The 22438-nt window shown below is 44.1% G+C and overlaps 3 protein-coding genes across 3 annotated transcripts; all 3 read left to right on the top strand.

Moving 5' to 3' along the window:
• The first annotated feature begins 1745 nt into the window (after window positions 1-1745).
• LOC103708485 (GATA transcription factor 5) lies at window positions 1746-3880 on the top strand. The gene is made up of 3 exons (XM_008793426.6): window positions 1746-2017; window positions 2162-2524; window positions 2619-3880. The coding sequence occupies exons 1-3, from the start codon at window positions 1793-1795 to the stop codon at window positions 3393-3395; spliced, it is 1365 nt and encodes a 454-aa protein (XP_008791648.4). The 5' UTR covers window positions 1746-1792; the 3' UTR covers window positions 3396-3880.
• Window positions 3881-15585: 11705 nt separating this feature from the next.
• On the top strand, window positions 15586-17827 carry LOC148714125 (uncharacterized). The gene is made up of 2 exons (XM_088720256.2): window positions 15586-16590; window positions 16673-17827. Exons 1-2 carry the CDS (start codon window positions 16268-16270, stop codon window positions 17736-17738), a joined length of 1389 nt encoding a protein of 462 aa, XP_088576382.2. The 5' UTR covers window positions 15586-16267; the 3' UTR covers window positions 17739-17827.
• Window positions 17801-18634, top strand: LOC149768114 (uncharacterized). The gene has a single exon (XM_089929946.1). It carries the CDS (start codon window positions 17801-17803, stop codon window positions 18632-18634), a length of 834 nt encoding a protein of 277 aa, XP_089786072.1.
• The last annotated feature ends 3804 nt before the right edge of the window (window positions 18635-22438 follow it).

Below are 22438 nucleotides of genomic sequence, written 5' to 3'. Positions count from 1 at the left end.
CTTCCCCTTTATTAAAGCAAAAAAAAAAAAAAAAGTGTCCAGAAGCTGGTATTGATGCCAATGCCCAAAAAGCACTTCCAATATTCAGCCTGCAATCTCTCTCACTGGCACCGGCAGATACCAGTGAGCATTTTTGTCTCCCATGGATATGTACCACTCCAACGAGCAACAACTGTGCTCATTTGGACGAGCACCTTCTGGGCCCCACCTCTTCCAAAACCCAATTCCCTGACGTTAGGGCCCACGTTGGATCCGCAATGTTATCTTATGGGTGCACAAGTGGGTGGATGTGGAACTGTTCTGCCCTTGGGAAACGAGTAGATTCTTAGTAAGAAAGGCCATTCGATCACCGTCCAAGGGTGTAAAATCTAGAGGCATATGCTTACTAAACTTAAAATATAATTTTACCAAACCTTGGTGCCACATTAAATGCACCCAAACGATTACCGCCTAACCGGCGGTGCAACGACTCTCTCTTTCCCTATTTAAATTTCGAATACATCTCCGGTGGCCCAGATGGCGCGGGTCGAACTGCAACGGGTAGCCAATAGGAAGCCGACGCGTGGACAAAATGACGTGGAAATCCGGCCGCCACCGCGGAAAGGGACTCGAGCCGGCCGACAACGTTTGGGTTGGTTTTTATCGTTTTACCCGGTAAAACCCAACGGCTCGAAGCAAGCGACTCCAATATTCCTTTTTGCCCCATAGAGGAAGAGGCAAATGACCGGTCTGTCCCGTCCTCGGCCGGGCGGGCTGGTCGAGGCGAGCCGGGCCAGACCACGCCCCGACGCTTCTGACCAACGGATCGAATCCCTTGCCAATCTACTCTTTTGTCCTTCCGACACCCAGGGGCATTTTGGGGATTTTGCGTGAAGGATTATTTGCGCGGATCTGAGTCAAGATTGACGCGCGCCGGCGAGTGAAGGCGAAATTTCCGAGTCCGACGGTAATGCGTGGAACAAGAAGAAGTAAACGGGAAAATAAAACTTCAAATATTTATAATATTGAGTTAATGACAAATGGTGGGCGAGATTACGAATATGACCTCAAAAGGGCGGAGAAATTACTGTAGCTTGAGAAGAAGTGCAGAGTACGTCTCGGAGTGGGAACGACCAGAAGGATGAAATGATATCCCGCTGTGATGGCTGCCTCCCGACAAAAAGCTGGACTTACTCCTCTGGGTTCCCATGCCGCGCCAGCGGCCAGCCCCAGTTCGAGTAAAGAAGAGTGGCACCTCGGTGCTTTTCGTAATGGACGTAGGGTAGTATAGGAAAGAGGCAGGCTAAATACGAAATTAATTAAAATAGGAAAATATTATTGTAGGAGAAGCAGAAAGGTGGTGGTTTCGTAAAGAGCGCTCCGTTTCGGTTGGTGCTTTTTATCAAAAGAAAGAAACTTAAAAAGAGAAAAAAATTAACTTTTTTTTTTTTGGGTGGGCTGGAATTCAAAACTTGGGGATTGTGAATGGGAATCCAAGCTGGCCAAATCACCGTAGACTCGAACGAGTCACGTTACCGTATACGCCAACCTTTTAAACGAATGAAATACATAAATATACACAAAATTAGAATTATCTGCGCCATTAGACTAGATATGAAACATTGGAAATACATGAAAACTTATAACCACACCTCCCATGTTCGTCGACGCTCACACTTTATGCGTCTATATATCTTTCATCATTGGCCAAGTGCATCACATTTCATATAGTAGGTATGGTAGCCTGCAATAGCTAGAAGTAAAATAATAATAAGGTGGGAGAGAAAGGGTAAGTGGGAAATGGGTAATCCATATGGAGGGCAGGGTAGTAATAGGAGAGGGGCTGGGGAGGAGCAGGGCATTTGTTACGCCCACGGACTTTCGCAGCCAATCAATGCTCCACCAAATGCAAATCCCTTCTTCCTCCTTTCCTCTCTTTTCCTTCAACCCCTCGACCACCACCTCCTCCTCCTCCTCCTCCTCTATTCCTCTCCCTGTTTGCCCTCTTCAATTCCCTCCTCACGTCCACTCCTCTCAGGTAAAGATAAGACAAATAAAATTCTCTTCTTTAGTTCTCGAGGAAGTGATGGAATCTCTCTCTCTCTCTCTCTCATCTCTTCTTTTAAATTCTTCCTCTTCCTGCTTGTGGGTATATTTGCTGAGTGTTTTTGGTGGCATGCAGGTAGAAAAGGATAGAAGAATGAAGGAGGCACTGAAGAGTAGTTTGAGGTTGGAACCGTTGGCCGCCTCCGGCCAGCAGGACCACCAGGGCCTTCTCGCCGACGACCCGGCCTGGGCCACGGTGGAGAGAGGTAACGTCTTATTAGGGGAGGGGTTCTCGGTTGACGAACTTCTCGACCTCGGAGAATTCGCCGAGCCCGAGAAGGATACAGAGGAGAAGCCGGACGCAGGAGCGGAGTCCGCGAAAGCAGAGGAGAACTCCAACTCCAACTCCTTGTCCTCCTCCTCCTCCTCCTCCGCCCTCTCCTTCGAGCCACCGCCGACGTCGGAGATTAGTTTACCGATAAGCCCTTTGTCATTGATGGTAAGAACAGGGGCCTCAGAAAGGTATCCTTTTTCTTGGTTTCTGGGGGTTTGGGGGGTTTTAACGGGCGGTGTTTGGCTTTGGGGACTCGCAGGCTCAAGATATGGAAGAGCTGGAATGGGTTTCACTCATCATCGACGACTCCCTTTTGGAGTTTCCACCGTCGTGCTCTGGCGTAGCGCTGCCCTTCCCACCGCCGCCGCTGCCAAAACCCCAGGCGGAGTCTCCACCCGAGGACCGCCCGGCCTCTTTCCGGGGCCCCACCGTATGCGCCCTCTCCACCGAAGCCCTCGTCCCGGTCAAGGCCAAGCGCAGCAAGCGGTCCCGCTCCGCCGGCGCTGTCTGGTCCCTCTCCGGCCCTCCCCCGTTCGCCGACTCCTCCTCAACCACCACAACCACCTCCTCCTCGTCTTCCTGCTCGTCCTCGTCGTCCTCCTTCGAATCCTACCTCATCTACGAACCCGCCGCCGCTGCCGTGGGCGGCGAGTACAACTTCCTCCTCGATGATATCCCGCCTTCGCCGGTGCCGCCGTCCAAGAAGCATAAATCGAAGAAGCGGGGCCGGAAACCGAAGCCGCCGCAGGCGGCCTCCGCTGCCGCGGCCGCCGGCGGTGGCGAGCGGCGGTGCAGCCACTGCGGGGTTCAGAAGACGCCGCAGTGGCGGGCGGGGCCGCTGGGGGCGAAAACTCTGTGCAACGCGTGCGGCGTCCGGTACAAGTCCGGCCGCCTGCTGCCGGAGTACCGGCCGGCGTGTAGTCCTACCTTCATCAGCAACGTCCACTCCAACAGCCACCGGAAAGTCCTTGAGATGCGCCGGAAGAAGGAGGCCGAGCTCCCGGCCGCCACCGCCCTGCCAGTTCCCTCCTTCTGACCGTCCGGTTCGCTCCGGTTCGGCTGTACATTTTGGACCGACCCCCTTTTAGAGTTTAGTCTGTCGCGGTTTGGATCTTTTTCATTCATAGCGGCTTAGCTTTCCGTGTTCTTTAGCTTTTGGTTGCTTTTATTTTTAGTTATCAGGCTGTAGGTAGTGCAGCCTTTTTCATTTGTTCGTGTTATTTCGCTAGATGTTTAGGAAGGGACAGAGAGGTAATATTAGATTTTAGGGCCTTTGTCTGAAAATTGGTAATCTAACATGACTGCTTTCTTTTTTTAGCCAATGAGTGAGAGAGAGAGAGAGAGAGAGAGAGAGAGATTAGATGAAGGGGTAGTATGGTGTATTGGTATGGTATCATTTGTAATACATCCATCCATATACATAGAGATAGGGGGGCATAGGCATGGATAGGATATATGATAATATTTATTTGTAGCTGTTTTGCAGGAGATTGCTTCAAATGGAATTTGCTTTGTTTTTTATTCCTCTGGTTTCTGCTCTTTCTCTGGAAATCCTGGAATTTGGTGATCGTAATCTAGCTCGTGAGTTTGCCCTTATAATATGATCCTCTCGTGATGTACGTCATGCGTACAGCCTGTGGCACTGCTCAGTTTGAAAAGTATAGTTTTAGATAATATTTGTTTGCTGTGATTTGGTGAAACCATTTCAACCCACCTCCAACCAAACGCAATGGGAGTTGGCAGCAATGTGGGTGGGGGTGGGGGTGGGGGGTCTCTTGCACCACCCCACTTCTTGTGCTTATCCCGCTCGCCCTCTCCAAAACCCATGCTCGTCGCATGATTTATCCCCTTGAACGCTTTATCCATTCGTCTCTCATGGGAAACCATGCAATACACTTGATACTCGGTAACTAATTTTGTTCATTAGGGCTCATTTAGTTTGCGGAAATCATTTTTTCTCCTAAGAATATGATTCTTGAGAAGTAGATTTCTAGAAAGAGCACGCCTAGAAAAGTACTTTTGGCCTGTTTAGTTAATCATTGAAAAGTGACAGATTTTCAGAGTGCTTACGTTTGGTTGACCATCCACTTTTTTGACAAAGTTATGTCTAATTTTTATTATATACTTAATAAAAATTAGATCTTTAATGCCTCTTTAATGCTGAAGGGTTTTTTTTTAAAAAAATAAAAATGGAGTGATTTTTGGCTCATGGAAAAGACTTTTCCATAAAATATGGAAATCATATTTCCATGAAAATACAACTCTCTCATTTCTCCCATTCGAAAACTCCAACCAAACAAGAGACATCTCATTATTTTTTCATTGACCACATTTTTCCCCCTCATTTTTTCCGCGAACCAAACGAGCCCTTAGAAAATAATCATCGGATTACTGTGTGTGTAAAACCCAATTCCTTGTTGGGTTTGGTCGTGCATTGTTTTATATTAGATTTTATCTGCACGTTACATAAGGTTTTACTTGTATCTCAATAAATCAAAACTTATCACCTACAAGCCGAACTACTACCAGATAAAAATGTTAAAAGATGTGCTCCTTAATTAGTATGCCATATTTTGGTAGCCAGCTAAGTAGTGGGTAGAGATGCCTCTCCCATCTTCCTATTTGGAACGTGGCATCATGTGCCTAGTGGCACTTGCTTGCAACAGTCATGATGGGTTGGTTGTGAAGAAATATTCAAGTAACGTGGCGGCTGATGTGTGTGACCTCCGATTTCTCCTTTTTTTCAAACACATGAGATCGAGATGCAATAAAAAAGATACATGTCAGATAAGAAACTTTGTGGGTCAACATTTTTGTTGGTAAGCCAGCACTGCTTTATGCTATGGAAAGTGGGTAGGCTTCCATCCTATCAGTTGGCTCTCAAGTGGAGTCATAGCAATGGAGCCAGTTGGCTGTAGTAGTTAGTTTCCATGGAAATTGAAGTGTATATTGGCTTTTCTCAATATTGTATAAGCAAAGATTACGAAATTGCTTAGACTATTGGCTAAACTAGGTGTGAAAATGGCAACAAAGCATAACTTTTATAATCTGTCACACCGTATCTAGCTTAAATTAACTATAATCCTGGTAGTACGCACAAATGGCTGATGTTGAATGAAAGATCTTTTAAAAAAGAAGCATAAGAAAATATTATCCTGCTGCGATAAAGATAATAATTTGTAGCACACCCATAATTAATTATTGGTGTTCAGATTCGAATTTTACGCTACCTGCATCTTCGCTGGCTTGCATCCATGTCTCATGTTTGAATCTTAATCATGCAGGCATATGACCCGAATCTGAATGGCTTACACCACTAGTAGCTTTAATCATTAGTTAACAGCGACATTTTTAGGGAGGTATGCCTTTCCTCAACAACGGTAATGATAGATAATGGCTGAAACATAAGTACGGTGTGGTGATGGTGCTCCCCTCGTGCTTTTCTTTCTTTCTTTTCTTTTCTTTTCTTTTCTCCCGTTGTTTTCTTCTTTATTATTATTATTATTATTATTATTATTATTATTATTATTATTATTATTATTATTATTATTATTTTGATTTTGGTATCCCGTATAAGTGATATGGGATCGAGCAAAGCTTTTGGTATTTAGATGGCTGGCTCTAGCCTTGAAATCTTCATGAGTCTACGCTTACAGCGTTTAGGATTGTCTTTATTTTTTAGGAGCCTCCATCTCAAAATGAATTTTGACAGTAGCACTTCCGGTGACAGAAACAGATCAGGCATGGGCTTTGTGATCAGAAGTCATAATATTAGGCTGATTGCTATTGGAGGACGAACAAAGAGGCGGAGCTCAAGGAAGCTGAGTGTATCTTTTTCGAAAGAGATTCAACTACGGTGATCGAGTAGATACAGGATGAAGAACGGAAGAGGATGCGAACTTTCTGCTCTGCGACATTCTTTAGATGGTGAAAAATTGTAGCACCTTTCATACCGTATATGTATATCAGAAGATGAATAGATCCACTGATTGGATCACCTTTTTTAGTGCCCAGCATTTCGAAGAAATCTTCTAAATATACGAGGGGCACTCCACCATCCTATCATTTTTCCTCTTTTAATTCTGCTGGTTCATGTTAGTGGAGTATAAACTGTTATCGTACCAAAAAATAAAATAAAATAAAAATTCTTCCTGAGTTGGGTTGCGTCTGGGGACGTGGGTGGAATCTTCCTGTACTCGCACCCACCGTACGAAGAACTATTGTGTACTGCCCTGGTGGGATGAATTGGGACGCACCCATCCCCACCCCTCCCATGTGACCCCGAAGAGTTTGCAAAGCTACGTTATAATGACACAGACAAAGTATCCAAATCTCCAGGTTAGAAAAAAATATTGGCACCGTTGCCGCTGGTATCTTTGGAAGCACGTATCATGACCATGTGGGCCCTGGAGTGGATCCGACGGCATCTGCGAATTGTGATGTCTTGAATTGCTTACGAACTTTGGGCATTATAATTTAGAGATACTGGATTTGCTCTAGGACCCATGTTGAGTATATTGCAAGAAGCAAATATCACATGGGGCAGGCATCAAAGAAAAAAAATATAAAATGAGTTTTCTATTTTGCCATTTTTTTTTAGCATCTATATTAAAGAAGAAACCTAAAAATCAAAATTCGTGTTACTAATAGAGTCGTCGGTCTATAATATAATGTTCATCAGTATATAGTATACGGGAAAGTCATACAGACTTAGCCAATTAAACAAAGCTAGAAAATTATGTATTGTGTAATGGTATTTATAAAAATCATATTTCGAAAACTGTGTATTGGCATGCTTTATGATTAATTTGTTTGATGTGTATCATCCGACTATATAGTGTGTATCGATAAAAAGTATGTTCTGAAAACTGTATATCAATTTACTTAAGGTATATTGTATCCGATTATTGCTGGATATATATCAAAGAGGCTTGTAGTATATATCAGAAAGTCGATGAATATGTATCACATGACCACATATTGCATACTGATGAATATGATGTTCCCAAAACTATATATTAATTTGTTTAAGGATGTGTCTCAGGTTACTAGATGACTAATTTGCTAAGTATGCATCACCTGGTTGCATACTGTGTACTAAAAAATACCATATTCTAAAAACTATGCACCGATTTATCTAGAGGCATGTATTAACTTAGTAGATGATTAACTTGTTTGCTATGTATCATCTGGCTATGTAATATATACCAGTAAAAACACGTTATAAAAACAAGAAAAAAAAAGGATGCACATTCATAAAAAAAAAAAATCTTTAATTTTTAGATTTTTTTTTTAGAGGTGAGCACTAGAAAAAAATAATAATATTTTATATTTTTTTCTCTAATGCTCGTCCCATATAATTTTTGTTACTTTATAGGGTTGGGGATACGCGGATGCTCACATGGTTTCTAAGAATGGCCCAATGAAAACCTCGCAGAAATCCAGTTGTCTTCCCCCGTGTTCACCAATCTCCAACCACCGCATAGGACTCGGGGGGTTCCAACCACCGCCATTCTAACACTAAACTTCTTGGACTCGTTCTTTCCTTACTATTAATAAAATTTTGCGGTTAAAAGTTCTTTCCAATCCCACCTATCCCTTCAAAAATTTTAAAAAAAAAGGGGACTCCGGAGCTGAGGACGAAACGGATTGGGAGGCAGCAGGATTCTTAAATATCCGATGGTAGAAGTAGTTAGTAGATAGAAGCTAGCCACCAGTCAAGCGCGATGTTTATTTCCAAAATAGGATGGTATAAGGAGTGTCGCAAGCCATGTCACGGTAGAAGTGGAACATTACTTTAATTTTCTATGGTTCTATCTCAAGGAGGGTCCCACTCTCCCGTTACCACATTTCCAGAACACGGCCCCTAAGGTTAAGGTCTTTGACCTCGTAGAAATGTCGTGTCCTTCTAACCCGGCCAAACCAAGGCGTCGGTGCCTGTCTACGTTGCCTCCAAAGACCACGATATCTTGTTCCTTTGCGTGGGTCCCACAGGCGAGCTTCCATCAATTTAGATATTCAAATTTCAAATGTGGGAGGGGCTGCTATGATTGCCACTGAAATCACGGCTCGGCCCCTTCGTTTGAGCCGGCCAATCAGCTGAATCCATGCACATAGGAGGGCACTATTATTGTCTCTAGAAGAGATAAGGACTCGCAATTTTATATTTAACATTGGAATTTGGAGAAAGGGCGCGGAAGAAGAGCATGTGGAACGAGGGGTGACTGTGGGCTAGAGAATCAAGAAGCGTTCTGAAAGGGAGGGCGAGGAGGGTAGCCGTGCGTAATCAACACGTTGCTTGCTGCAGTTGACTAGAGTTCACCCTTGCTTGGGAAAGTAGAAATTTTGCCGGGGAGAAGGGGGTTTTACTTGTCCTTAATTTTGTTTTGTTTGTTTTTGGTATGGCTAATGACGGGTTTAACAGGTCAATAACAACAAGATCTTTTTTCTTTTTTTTAAGAAATGAACTATTTGTTGTTTTATTATCATTGGAAACTAAGAATAAAAGAAAGTTTGAGCGAGGATTTTTTTGGAGGAATAATCGCACAAAAAATTCTAAACTATTCGGAGAGTTTTTAATTTTCTCCTGAATTTTAATTTAGTACAGTCAAACCGTCAAATTTTTAAATTCATTTAATTCAGGCCCTAACTATGAATTTCACATGAGGCACCATCCTCTTCTGCTATATAAGCTGGTCATGTAACATCACGTGACAATTCCGTCATGGCAGGCAAACATAATTCATAGATAGAGCCTGAATTGAACGGATTCAAAAGTTCAATGATCTGATTAGTAAAAGTTTATTTTTTTACTCATATCCTCTCCATCCGTGGGAGAGTCCCATCAACGTGGCAGCCCTATCCCCGTGTGAGTACGTCACACCAGCACCACCTAAATAACACAGACCAAATAACGACTTCACCGGGCAAACGAGGCGGGAGGCATCCAGTCCCCGCATTTAATCGATGCCCGCGCATTTCGAACCTGAGCACTCCCTCCTTCCTTCTCTCACCTCTCTCTCATTTTCCCATTCCTTCTTTTCTTGATTTATTTGGCAAGCTAAATCCTTTTGGAATGTTGAATACTGATTTAGAAAGTGGTTTTTTGTTTATTAGAAATATTTATATAATTAATATGTTGGTTTTGGAAATCAACTTATAAATCGCCCTTTGGAATGCATGTCTTAAGCATTAATAGTTTGCTAAAAGTTTTTTCTTAGCCATGATTTTTAGTTGCTTCCTAGACATTTAGCTCACCCTTATTCTCTTTTTTTTTCTTCTTTTTTTTGTGCTAAAGCGGGTGGATCATACCTGACGGGAACGAATACACCCAATAAAGTCAAAAAATAGGATACCTCGGAGCGCCATGGGCAACTCCCCATCACCAGTCCACAAGGTGCCTCCAGAGTGACAAGCTACATACGCAGCCACCCAATCCGCAGCACCCCATTGCCTTCATGGTAAATATGTTTGGCCTGAAAGGCCCATCCATCCCTCGCCATAGCCCAAATATCACGGAGCAAGGGATGATCACTACCGCCACCCCTTGGACCCTCCCGGATGACGGTGGCTGAATCACCCTTCAGGATGATGGACCTAGCCAATAAGATGCACCGGGCATGGCGAAGGCCTGCCCAGGCTACTCTCAGCTCCGCACTCAGAACCGAAGTGTCAAATAACTGACTGCCACCGGCAGCCACAATCCTGGCAGACAGGTCCCGAATAACAAAACCCGCGCCTCCCCTCGTGCCACCATCCACGACAGACCCATCAAAGTTGACCTTGAGAAAACTCGGGGGTGGGGGCTCCCAGGTGAAAAACACCGTACAAGATACTACCGAAGCAGAGTGGAAACCCCAGATGTCCCGAGCTATCAAGGTCCCTCCAACAAGGATGGTGTAACATAGTTCTGCCACCTGCACGCGGGCACTCTCGACCACAAATCGCGGCGACATACGTCGTTCGCCGAAAGTGCGAGTATTCCTAGCCAGCCAGATCTGGTAGGCAGTGCAACTCGCTCGAACAGCCTCCTGACGAAACACCGGGGACTCCGAGCTCTGATGCATGGCCTGTAAGAATAAGTCCCTACAGCGCCATGCCACCTGTGGGACCCCAGCTAGACGCCAAGTATTCCTGGCCCATGTGCACCGAAACAGGGCATTGTCCACCATCTCGACCACACCACAAACCCCACACTCTAATGGGATCCTCACACCTTGACCACCAAGTACAGCTCTCGTAGGAAGATGGTCCCAGACCACCTTCCAGAGGAACAACGCGATCTTCGGGTGGAGCCCCAATCGCTAGATCTAAGCACAATTCGGGCCAGGCTCGTACTCCTGCCTAAGGATGCGGGAGAGATCGCCCATCATGACCCTGGATCTGGTCAAGGAACCCCACACTCGTACATCTGGTCTGCCACTCTATGGTAAAGAGAGGAGCTGACCCGCTCCGCCAGATGCTCCCCGAAGAAACGGGCCAACCAAGTCTCATCCTAGCCGGCCGCCCCAGGGGTCATGAGATCACAGACATGTAGACCCTCCCCAGCCTCGACACTTACCGTAGTCGGCCAAAGCCGCAGAGGAAGGCCATCGACCCATGGGTCCCTGGCCACATCGATGCTCCGCCCGTCGCCTATCAGCCATCGGGTGTGACTCGACACCAGAGGCAAGTACCTCGCTATCTCGTACTATAGAAAAGAGCATCTCCGCCCTCCTCGGGCCCAGCCCTCTGGGCCTGCTCCCCATAACGAATAGTCATGACCCGGCTCCAAAACCCCTACATAATCGTAGTGGTCATAATGATCCACATCGAGTATGGTGATCCTCTTAAATCAATCTACAACTCGCGGGTAAACTGGTCTACTCAACACCTGCCTGCCCAAATGGTCTTCCTCCTACATGTTCAATTCTCATCCTTAGATTAATGGCATTAACTGTGGTTAATATTAAAGTATTACTAATAAATGATCACATCATATTGGCTTGGGACCCAAGGTTTGTAATATCAACTTGGGGCCCTACTCCCACAATGCTGCCTGAGACCCCTCCAAGGGTCAGCCCAAATCTACCAGACAATTCTAGACCCACCACTGTCCACTAAAACATGTACAGAGAGAACAAGTAGAGAGAGAAAGAGAGAGAAAGCAAGCTTCTCTCTTTGCAACCAAGGAAGAGTAAGAAAGGAGGCTGTGGTTGGTGCCCAAGGTCAGAGACCCATGGCTGGACTACAGGCAACTGGCAGAGACAAATCATATCAAAATAGGCGTTTTGACCACCTAAACTATGGATCCAATGCATCCTGCTGGCCGGAGCTCTGGCCACAGCTTCCAGCCATTGCAGAGGATCAGAAAAGCCTTCGGCGACAAGTATCGGTAACGGAGGCAGCTAAAATTGCAATAAAATGGGGTCGATTTTCAAAAATAGAGGAAAACAAGGTGTTGCCCTTTTTGGCCAAATTTTGACGATCACTAGCCGAAATCAATGTTTCAAATGGTATAGAAGGAAGAAGAGAGGAGTAGCTCAAGGGAGGCCGGGTCTTTACCTGGTTTTCAGCAACAAATGGTAGCGGTAACGACATCGGTGGCGACCGGTATTCGGAGAGAAAAACTAAGAAAATACTCTGATGATGACCTCCATCAGCATTGGATCTCCAGGGGATGGATAGAAGGATTGGAGGAGCTCTAAATAGAGCTCAACCGCAATCGGAATCCAACTCCGAGTCAGATTCCGTCCATCAAACTTGGGAGGAAGAAGACTCCCTTCGGGAGTCCTCTTTCCCCATCACATGCATCATTCTTTTCTTCTTGGGCCAAATTCAACTTGGATTGTCAAATGGATCGGGCCCTAATACTAGGTCTCACATTCTCCACCCTCTTAAAAGAGTTTCATCCTCGAAACTTAACATACCAAAGGATTTGAAGATGCTCAAATCAAGTCTCCTTAACTAAGAAATCAAATCAAGTATTCCATTGTATAACTTTTAGAGTTAATATTTTTGACTAAATTCAAAATGACGTAACCCACTAAACTTTCACTCTGCACTCTAATTTATGTCACAGTCCCTAGTAATAATAAACCTATGCTCTAATACTACTTCTATCATGCCCCGAACCCATCACCCAAGTCGGCCAAATGACACGGTTGCATGAGCCGTAGAGTGATGCCTTAAAGATCATGCAAGGCCTAAGATGAGCAAGTATCCAAAAAATCAATAGTAAATAACCGAATAATCAAAATAAATAAATCCATCATATTCAAATAATCCAACTAGTTCAATTATAAGATCTTCAAATATTTATCGATATCAAAAACTAAACTAACTAACACATGACTCTGATGCTCGAACTCCATGCCAACGTATATGAAACCATGCATCCTGCGATAAAAGAAAAAAAAAAGAGGTTTGTGAGCTTTACAACCCAGTAAAAATTTCACACACTCACACCGATATAAATATGGTAAATAAAAAATAAGATTAACTATAAACTATATCAAAATACAAGCAAAAATCATAAAATCTCATACTGATTATCCAACATAGCTCGATAAAATATACATCCATAATGTAAGTTATCAAACATATAATGTTTTCTAGAAAATGTGTAAGATATTATCATATGGTGGTTTTATATTTTTAATCTTCCATTTTTATCTAGATTTTCGATCAATCATTATCTCTCTGATTTGGACTATTCATGGCATTGCTTCAACCAAAGACTTGGCAAACCAAAACATCCACGCTTCAGCTCGCAGTGGCAATCCAAGATAACTGAACTTCGGCCTGTAGTGGCAAACTAGAATATCCGCGCTTTGGCCCGCGACGGAAAACTAAGATAACTGCGCTTCAGCCCACAGTGGCAATCCAAAGTAATTACGCTTCAACCCACAGTGGCAAACCAATATGTCACGATTTGGCCTATAACAGTCAATCCATAACATATTTAGTCCAAATCCTTTTGTTTATCAATCAAATTATTCAATTTCATCCATACCAAAAAATTATAATCTTATATTATATTTCATGTCCAAATTCTAAAATAATTAACATCATATCCCAACAACCAAAACCATAATCCAAGCAGCCATAATTATCGATATTTGATATATTTATATATTAACAAAATATATATATCAGAAATCATTAAGAAATCAAACAAAAAATGATGCAAATCCCAAAATCATCGATAGATGTTACAAAATATATATTATCCATAAAAGTAATTGTGTACAGGACTTCTTACCTCTATCAATCTTAGAATCAAGTACAACGCACACTGATCCATTTCTCGATCTATGATTCGAGGGCAAAGTGGTCTACTCAACATCTGCCTGCCCAAACGGCAAACGGGCACCCCCCTACATGGTCAAATCACATCCTCAGATTAATCACATTAACTATGGTTAATATTGAAGTTTACCAATAGATAATCTCATCATATTGGCTTGGGACCCAAGGTTTGCAATACCAACTTGGGACCTCTGGTCCCGCAATGCTACCCCTCCAAAGGTCAGCTCAAATCTACCAAACAATTCTGAACCCACCACTGGTCCACTAAAACATACAGAGAGAGAAAGAGTGGTAAAGAGAGAGAGCAAGAGAGATAAAGTAAGCTTCTCTCTCTAACCAAGAAAGAGGAAGAAAGAAGGTGGTTGCAGTTGGTGCCCGAGATCAGGGACCTACGATCGAACAACAGGCGACTGGTGGCAACTAGGGGCCGGTGTTGACAAAATGAATCAAAACAGGGGTTCCGCCCACCCATACTTTGGATCCAACACATCCCAGTGGCTGGAGCTCCGGCCACGGCTTCCAGCCATTTCAGGGATCAAAAAAAGCCTCCGGAGGCAAGCGTCAGCGACAGAGGCCGCCGAAATCGGAATTAAAAAGGGTCGATTTCCAAAAATAGAGAAAAATAGAGCGTTGCCCTTTTCGGTTAAATTTTGACAATCACCAAGCAGAAGCGATATTTTAAAATGTCTCAAAAAAGGAAGAGAGGAGTAGCACAAGGGGGCCGGGTCCTTATTTTTGGCAACGAATGACAGCAACAACGGTGTCGATGGCATTCGAAGAGAAAAATTAAGAAAATACTTCGAGTCCTATTCAAAGTTAGATCTCCACTGGGATGGAGGAGAAGCTCAAAATAAAGCTCGACTGTGATCCAAATTCAAATCCCAGTATCCCAAATGGGCGGGGCGTTGATACCAGGAATCACATAAGTAGATAGAATTTTAAATGTCGTCATCTCGGTAGCTAGAACAACCTTAACAAATAAATTACGGGCTCGTTTGGTTCGCGGAAAGCATTTTTTCCCATAGAAAATATGATTTCTGGAAAGCAGATTCTTAGGAAGAGGATGCCGGAGAAGTACTTTTGGCATATTTGGTTGACCTTAGGAAAATGACAAATTTTTAGAGTACTTATGTTTGGTTGACCATCTACTTTCTTAGGAAAGTTATGTGTAATTTCTATTATACCTTTAATAAAAATTAAGTCTTTAATGCTTTGGATCAAATAAGGATAGCTGAAGGGTCTTTTTAAAAAAAATTAAAAATATTTCGATTCTCGAATCACAAGAAAGTAACTTTTCTATATTTCTTATGCGAAATACTTTCATAAAACGTCGGAATCATATTTTTATGAAAATATAATTTTTTCGCCCCTTTTCTTTAAAAATTTCAATCAAATAAGTAGCATCGTTTTAATTTTTCGTTCACCACACTGTTTTTTTTTTCCCCTCTTCTTCCGCGAACCAAACGTGCTTTACGAGTCCAAAAGGCGTGGGACCAGTAAATTTGCGGTCTCATCAGCGTCATTTTCATTTCCTTCTTCCAACCATTTCCCCTCATACTCATAGTCGTGGAGGCCCCCACGGAAGAACGGAAATCCAAAACGGTGGATTAGAAACCGTCGCTCATCCGAAAATCTCAAAATAAATCAACTATATTGCACCTCGCCGTAAGGATTACCGTGCCTCGGAGAGGCCTCTTGGTGGCACCGAACGCGAGTGGAAGGACAGCAATTTCTCCCTGCCCTGGAATTTTCTTTGACCAGAACTTGCGTCCGCTTGGTAAGCGGCAACGATACTGAGCAATTGCAGCATCATTCAAAACAGTGACTCCGTCAGCCTTGGCGTCCGTTCAAGACAAACAAGTGGGAAAGTTTTGCAACCATCCCGAGAGGTCATGCGGCTGGCGAGACAAATCCAAGTCAGAACGCAAAAAAAATCGGGAAATTACTTTCCCGTCCCTCAAAAGACCCCGCTGGAACAAGAGGTCCCGGTTGACCCAAAAACAAACTTCCGGTCCACCGCTTCATGGATCTTTAATTCCCGGTCCCTAAGTTACTGTTTGCTTTAAAATATAGTACCCAAAGTGCCCCCAGGTTACTTAAGTACCCCCCAGGCTACCGGAAGCGGGAAAAAAATAGGTACCGCGTTCTGTTTTGGAACCGGAAACACTCTGTTTTTGTCTACCGAAGATGCTCCGAAGTAAAAATCCGACTTGCAGCCCTTAAGCGTGGATGCCCCTGGTGATCCCACGGAAGGTGTTTACCGAAGATGGCTTTCGAGGAAGATTTTGAGACGGGAAAAAGGTGTAAAAATAGGCCGCAACAGGGTATGCGTTTTGTCTCCGTTCTTCTCTGTTTTGTCTTTGCCAATGGAGATTGTTTGGTCTGGGAAGAGACAAGCACCCATTAGGATGGATGCTAGATGGATAGGGAGAGAGCATGTCGAGCCTTTGTGTTGACCTAAAAACGTTGAGACTACATCTTACTCTTTACCGGTTCCCTGTTTGAGAGAACGCTGATAGTCCCTCTTTCTCTGTGTAGTGAGACTCTGCTCCACTATATTCCTAAGTCTGTTTGCAATTCGGAATTATCTGTTCATTGCCTCCTCTTTTTTCCATTGTCATGGCTTCGGAAGACACTGGTAGCTCTGTTTTTATGGCCATTTGTTCTTATGGTAGTGAAGCTGTGATTATTTCCATCTCAAAAGACACAATTCTTGATCAAATTTTTAAGGAAATAGTTGAAAGGTGGAGACATTTATCTTCTACAATGATAGAAGTTAAGTTTTATATTCCAAACAAGTCTAAAATGCTTGTTACGCTCATGAGCGATAAGGATGTTCGTAACATGCATGAAATACACGTCAACTTAAATGCCAAGGTGATCGAGATGGTTGTTACTCATTCTCCAACCTTGATCGAAGGTGCTGCTGTGGTAATTGAGAGGTATTCCCTTTTTTAAATATTGTTTTGTGCAACGGATTTTAGTAAGTTTGCTAAAATAATGTTTATCCTATTGTATGAACAGTGGCTCATCGCATTGTGCTGAAATCAGTTCGAGAGGGAAAAATTTTTCGAAGGGTAGCTCAAGTAATTTTGGTCAAGTTGTTGAAGAAACAAGAGCCGCAATTGAAGAGGAAGCAAGTCAAAAAAATTCGTTGGATGATTGGAAAAATAGTATAGAGGGTGTTGGTCAGGAGTTCATGAATGTGGAAACTCTACGTGACACCATTCGCAACTATTGCATTGCAATTTGCAGGGATTTTGTCTTCGTGAAGAACGATCGTGATCGAGTTACTGTAGAATGTGTTTATGAAGGTTGCGAATGGCGTATTCATGCTTCTCGCCTTGGGAATGGTGAAAAGTTTGCAATTAAAAAAATGCACTGTAACCACACATGTGGAGGAGGATTGCAAGTGCGGTCTCATCCAAAGGCTTCAAAACGTTGGGTTTCCAAAATTGTTAAAGATCAACTTCAAGATATGCCGTTATATAAGCCGAGTGATATTGTAAAGGATATTCGACGACAATATGGTGTTGAATTGCCGTATCATCAAGCTTGGCATGGTAAGGAGGTGGCCATGATGGATCTTTATGGTAACAGCCGGCTATCTTATGAACGGATTCGCTGGTATTGCGATGCCATTCGTCAGACCAACCCCGGCAGCATTGCAGAGTACGAAACAATTGATGGTCGATTCAGACGTCTATTCATTTGTTTTCATGCTTCACTAATGGGTTTCATAAAAGGATGTCGTCCTCTGATTTTTATGGATGGCACATTTATAAAGCATAAGGATGGAGGTGTATTGCTTGGAGCCACTTCCAAAGATGGAAATGATGATATGTTTCCTATAGCTTATGGTGTTGTAGATATAGAATGTGATGAAAATTGGGAATGGTTTTGCCGGTTTCTGAAAGAAGCTATTCATAGTTGTACTGAGTATAGTGGTCAACAGTTCACATTTATGACGGATAGACATCAGGGCATTATTAAATCCGTGCCGAAGTACTTTCCTGATTCTTACCACTCATATTGTATACGTCATGTGAAAGAAAACTTCAAGAATCAGGTTTGCATCGTCATATTATGAATAATTTAAACTACAAAGTATCTAAGTAATGTAGCATGTGGTATATTTGATTTTAATTATCAATGCAGGTCCTTGTCCATTATCGTGCAGCTGAGAGAAAGAGCCTCATTAATTTACTAAATGCTGCTGCCTATACACCAAGGCTTACTGTATTCCGAAAGCTAATTGCAAAGCTTACATCAGAAGCCCCTGGTGCTACCACCTTTCTCCTACATGCAAAGCCGGAGCATTGGGCGAATGCTGTATTTCCAGGTCCACGCTGGGGCATCATGACATCGAATGTGGCAGAGTCTTTTAATAGTTGGGTCCTGGAGGCTCGTCATCTCCCTGTGCCTCAGATGGTTGACCATATAAGGATCCAAATAATGCAGATGATGCATCAACGGCGTAATCGAGGATATAGCATTCAATCTCAACTTTGTCCTGATGCGGAGAAAGTGTTACAAAAAAATGCGGAAGATGGTCGGAGATTAGCTGTATTTACGTCCAACATAATGATATATGATGTAAAGGATACCAACTACTCATGCAAAGTTGACCTGCATATGTGTAGCTGCTCTTGTGGCGAGTGGCGAATCTTCCGCATGCCATGTAAGCATGCTTGTGCATGCATCGAGAAGGACGGCAGATCACTATACCAATTCACCGACAATTGCTTCCAAGCTGAATTGTATAGAGTAACATATGCCGAAGCAATCAGTCCAATTCCTGACATGGAGAAACCCCAAAGTGCCTCTGAAGAGATTCGCATTCTACCCCCTATAAGAAAGACACGTCCTGGCAGGCCTAAAAAGAAGAGAAGATCTTCGCAAGTGGAGTCAGTACGTGAAATGAGATGTGGACGATGCGGGAAGGTTGGGCACAATAGAAGGACTTGTAATGAGGTCATCAAGTAAAGAATATGGACATTATGAAGAATGTATCGAGATACCTGCAATGTATTTTCATGTTAGTCACAGCATATTAAGAACAAAACTCTTGTATTGATGTTAATGAAGTGCAAACTGAATTGTATATGTTGATTTTTTGTTAGATTTTAATTCAGTTACTTCAAACCGGAATGCAGTTAAAAAATTGTTACAAACATGTAATGATACACAGTTAATCAACGGTTGGCATAGCATTCGACGTCAGCTCTGACAATTACAATAGTTGAATATGGCGTGGAAAAATTTATATTGACACCTAAAATCCCGTTTCCCGGCTTCCCTTCGACTTTGCCTAATCTGAGACTCTTAACGAGTCGACTCCGAAAATATTGGAGTCGACTCGATCTGTCCCGATGTCGACTCGGTAGGAAAAGAGGTCGACTCTTAGGCTTGGCTGAGCTAAGGTCCACTCTCTGTCTTTGTTCTGTCCCACTTAACGGGGCGACTCGCCTTTCACTGGGGTCGACTCGAACTGCCCTGGGGTTGACTCAGAACTCCGTGAGGTCGACACTTAGGCTTCGCTTATTTTGGCTGCTCTCTGTCTTTGCTCTGTGCCAGCTAAGGAGTCGACTCGCTTTTCACCGGAGTCGACTCCCACTGCAAGGAGGTCGACTCAAAACTCGGTGAGGTCGACACTTAGGCTTCCCTTAATTCGGCTGCTCTCTGTCTTTGCTCTGTGCCAGCTAAGGAGTCGAGTCGTCCGTCACCGGAGTCGACTCCCACTGCAAGGAGGTCGACTCAAAACTCGGTGAGGTCGACACTTATGCCTCGCTTATTTCGGCTGCTCTCTGTCTTTGCTCTGTGCCACCTAAGGAGTCGACTCGTCCGTCACCGGAGTCGACTCCCACTGCAAGGAGGTCGACTCAAAACTCGGTGAGGTCGACACTTAGGCTTCCCTTATTTCGGCTGCTCTCTGTCTTTGCTCTGTGCCACCTAAGGAGTCGACTCGTCTTTCACCGGAGTCGACTCCCACTGCACGGAGGTGGACTCAAAACTCGGTGAGGTCGACTCAAAACTCTGAGAACACAGTTAGCTTGTCTGGAAACACAGTTAGCTTGTCTGGGAACACAGTTAACTTCTCTGGGAACACAGTTAGCTTGGTTCTGGGAACACAGTTAGCTTGTCTGGAAACACAGTTAGCTTCTCTGGGAACACAGTTATGGAGTGTCTGGGAATACAGTTAGCTTGTCTGGGAACACAGTTAGCTTCTCTGGGAACACAGTTAGCTTGGTTCTGGGAACACAGTTAGCTTGTCTGGGAACACAGTTAGCTTCTCTGGGAACACAGTTAGCTTGGTTCTGGGAACACAATTAGCTTGTCTGGGAACACAGTTAGCTTCTCTGGGAACACAGTTATGGAGTGTCTGGGAACACAGTTAGCTTGTCTGGGAACACAGTTAGCTTCTCTGGGAACACAGTTAGCTTAGTTCTGGGAACACAGTTAGCTTGCCTGGGAACACAGTTAGCTTGGTTCTGGGAACACAGTTAGCTTGTCTGGGAACACAGTTAGCTTCTCTGGGAACACAGTTATGGAGTGTCTGGGAACACAGTTAGCTTGTCTGGGAACACAGTTAGCTTCTCTGGGAACACAGTTAGCTTGCTGTCTGGGAACACAGTTAGCTTCTCTGGGAACACAGTTAGCTTGCTGTCTGGGAACACAGTTAGCTTCTCTGGGAACACAGTTAGCTTCTCTGGGAACACAGTTAGCTTGTTTCTGGGAACACAGTTAGCTTGTCTGGGAACACAGTTAGCTTCTCTGGGAACATAGTTAGCATTCTGTCTGGAAACACAGTTAGCTTGTCTGGGAACACAGTTAGCTTCTCTGGGAACACAGTTAGCTTGTTTCTGGGAACACAGTTAGCTTCTCTGGGAACACAGGTAGCATGTATGTCTTTGCTCCGTGCCACCTAAGGAGTCGACTCGTCTTTCACCGGAGTCGACTCCCACTGCACGGAGGTCGACTCAAAACTCGGTGAGGTCGACTCAAAACTCTGAGAACACAGTTAGCTTGTCTGGGAACACAGTTAGCTTGTCTGGGAACACAGTTAGCTTGCTGTCTGGGAACACAGTTAGCTTCTCTGGGAACACAGTTAGCTTCTCTGGGAACACAGTTAGCTTGTACAGTTAGCTTGTTTCTGGGAACACAGTTAGCTTGTCTGGGAACACAGTTAGCTTCTCTGGGAACACAGTTAGCATTCTGTCTGGGAACACAGTTAGCTTGTCTGGGAACACAGTTAGCTTCTCTGGGAACACAGTTAGCTTGTTTCTGGGAACACAGTTAGCTTCTCTGGGAACACAGTTAGCATGTATGTCTTTGCTCCGTGCCACCTAAGGAGTCGACTCGTCTTTCACCGGAGTCGACTCCCACTGCACGGAGGTCGACTCAAAACTCGGTGAGGTCGACTCAAAACTCTGAGAACACAGTTAGCTTGTCTGGGAACACAGTTAGCTTGTCTGGGAACACAGTTAGCTTCTCTGGGAACACAGTTAGCTTCTCTGAGAACACAGTTATGGAGTGTCTGGGAACACAGTTAGCTTGTCTGGGAACACAGTTAGCTTCTCTGGGAACACAGTTAGCTTGCTGTCTGGGAACACAGTTAGCTTCTCTGGGAACACAGTTAGCTTCTCTGGGAACACAGTTAGCTTGTACAGTTAGCTTGTTTCTGGGAACACAGTTAGCTTGTCTGGGAACACAGTTAGCTTGTCTGGGAACACAGTTAGCTTCTCTGGGAACACAGTTAGCTTGGTTCTGGGAACACAGTTAGCTTGTCTGGGAACACAGTTAGCTTCTCTGGGAACACAGTTATGGAGTGTCTGGGAACACAGTTAGCTTGGTTCTGGGAACACAGTTAGCTTGTCTGGGAACACAGTTAGCTTCTCTGGGAACACAGTTATGGAGTGTCTGGGAACACAGTTAGCTTGTCTGGGAACACAGTTAGCTTCTCTGGGAACACAGTTAGCTTGCTGTCTGGGAACACAGTTAGCTTCTCTGGGAACACAGTTAGCTTCTCTGGGAACACAGTTAGCTTGTACAGTTAGCTTGTTTCTGGGAACACAGTTAGCTTGTCTGGGAACACAGTTAGCTTCTCTGGGAACACAGTTAGCATTCTGTCTGGGAACACAGTTAGCTTGTCTGGGAACACAGTTAGCTTCTTTGGGAACACAGTTAGCTTGTTTCTGGGAACACAGTTAGCTTCTCTGGGAACACAGTTAGCATGTATGTCTTTGCTCCGTGCCACCTAAGGAGTCGACTCGTCTTTCACCGGAGTCGACTCCCACTGCACGGAGGTCGACTCAAAACTCGGTGAGGTCGACTCAAAACTCTGAGAACACAGTTAGCTTGTCTGGGAACACAGTTAGCTTGTCTGGGAACACAGTTAGCTTGCTGTCTGGGAACACAGTTAGCTTCTCTGGGAACACAGTTAGCTTGGTTCTGGGAACACAGTTAGCTTGCCTGGGAACACAGTTAGCTTGTCTGGGAACACAGTTAGCTTGGTTCTGGGAACACAGTTAGCTTGTCTGGGAACACAGTTAGCTTCTCTGGGAACACAGTTATGGAGTGTCTGGGAACACAGTTAGCTTGTCTAGGAACACAGTTAGCTTCTCTGGGAACACAGTTAGCTTGCTGTCTGGGAACACAGTTAGCTTCTCTGGGAACACAGTTAGCTTGTACAGTTAGCTTGTTTCTGGAAACACAGTTAGCTTGTCTGGGAACACAGTTAGCTTCTCTGGGAACACAGTTAGCATTCTGTCTGGAAACACAGTTAGCTTG

Source organism: Phoenix dactylifera, chromosome 3 (genome assembly GCF_051530095.1).
Source record: "Phoenix dactylifera cultivar Ajwa chromosome 3, Ajwa_hap1_PhDact_Kaust_v1.1, whole genome shotgun sequence".
In the NCBI taxonomy this organism is placed as follows: Eukaryota; Viridiplantae; Streptophyta; class Magnoliopsida; order Arecales; family Arecaceae; genus Phoenix; species Phoenix dactylifera.
The sequence above is the reverse complement of the archived record's forward strand: the minus strand, read 5'-3'. Positions and strand labels throughout refer to the sequence as shown.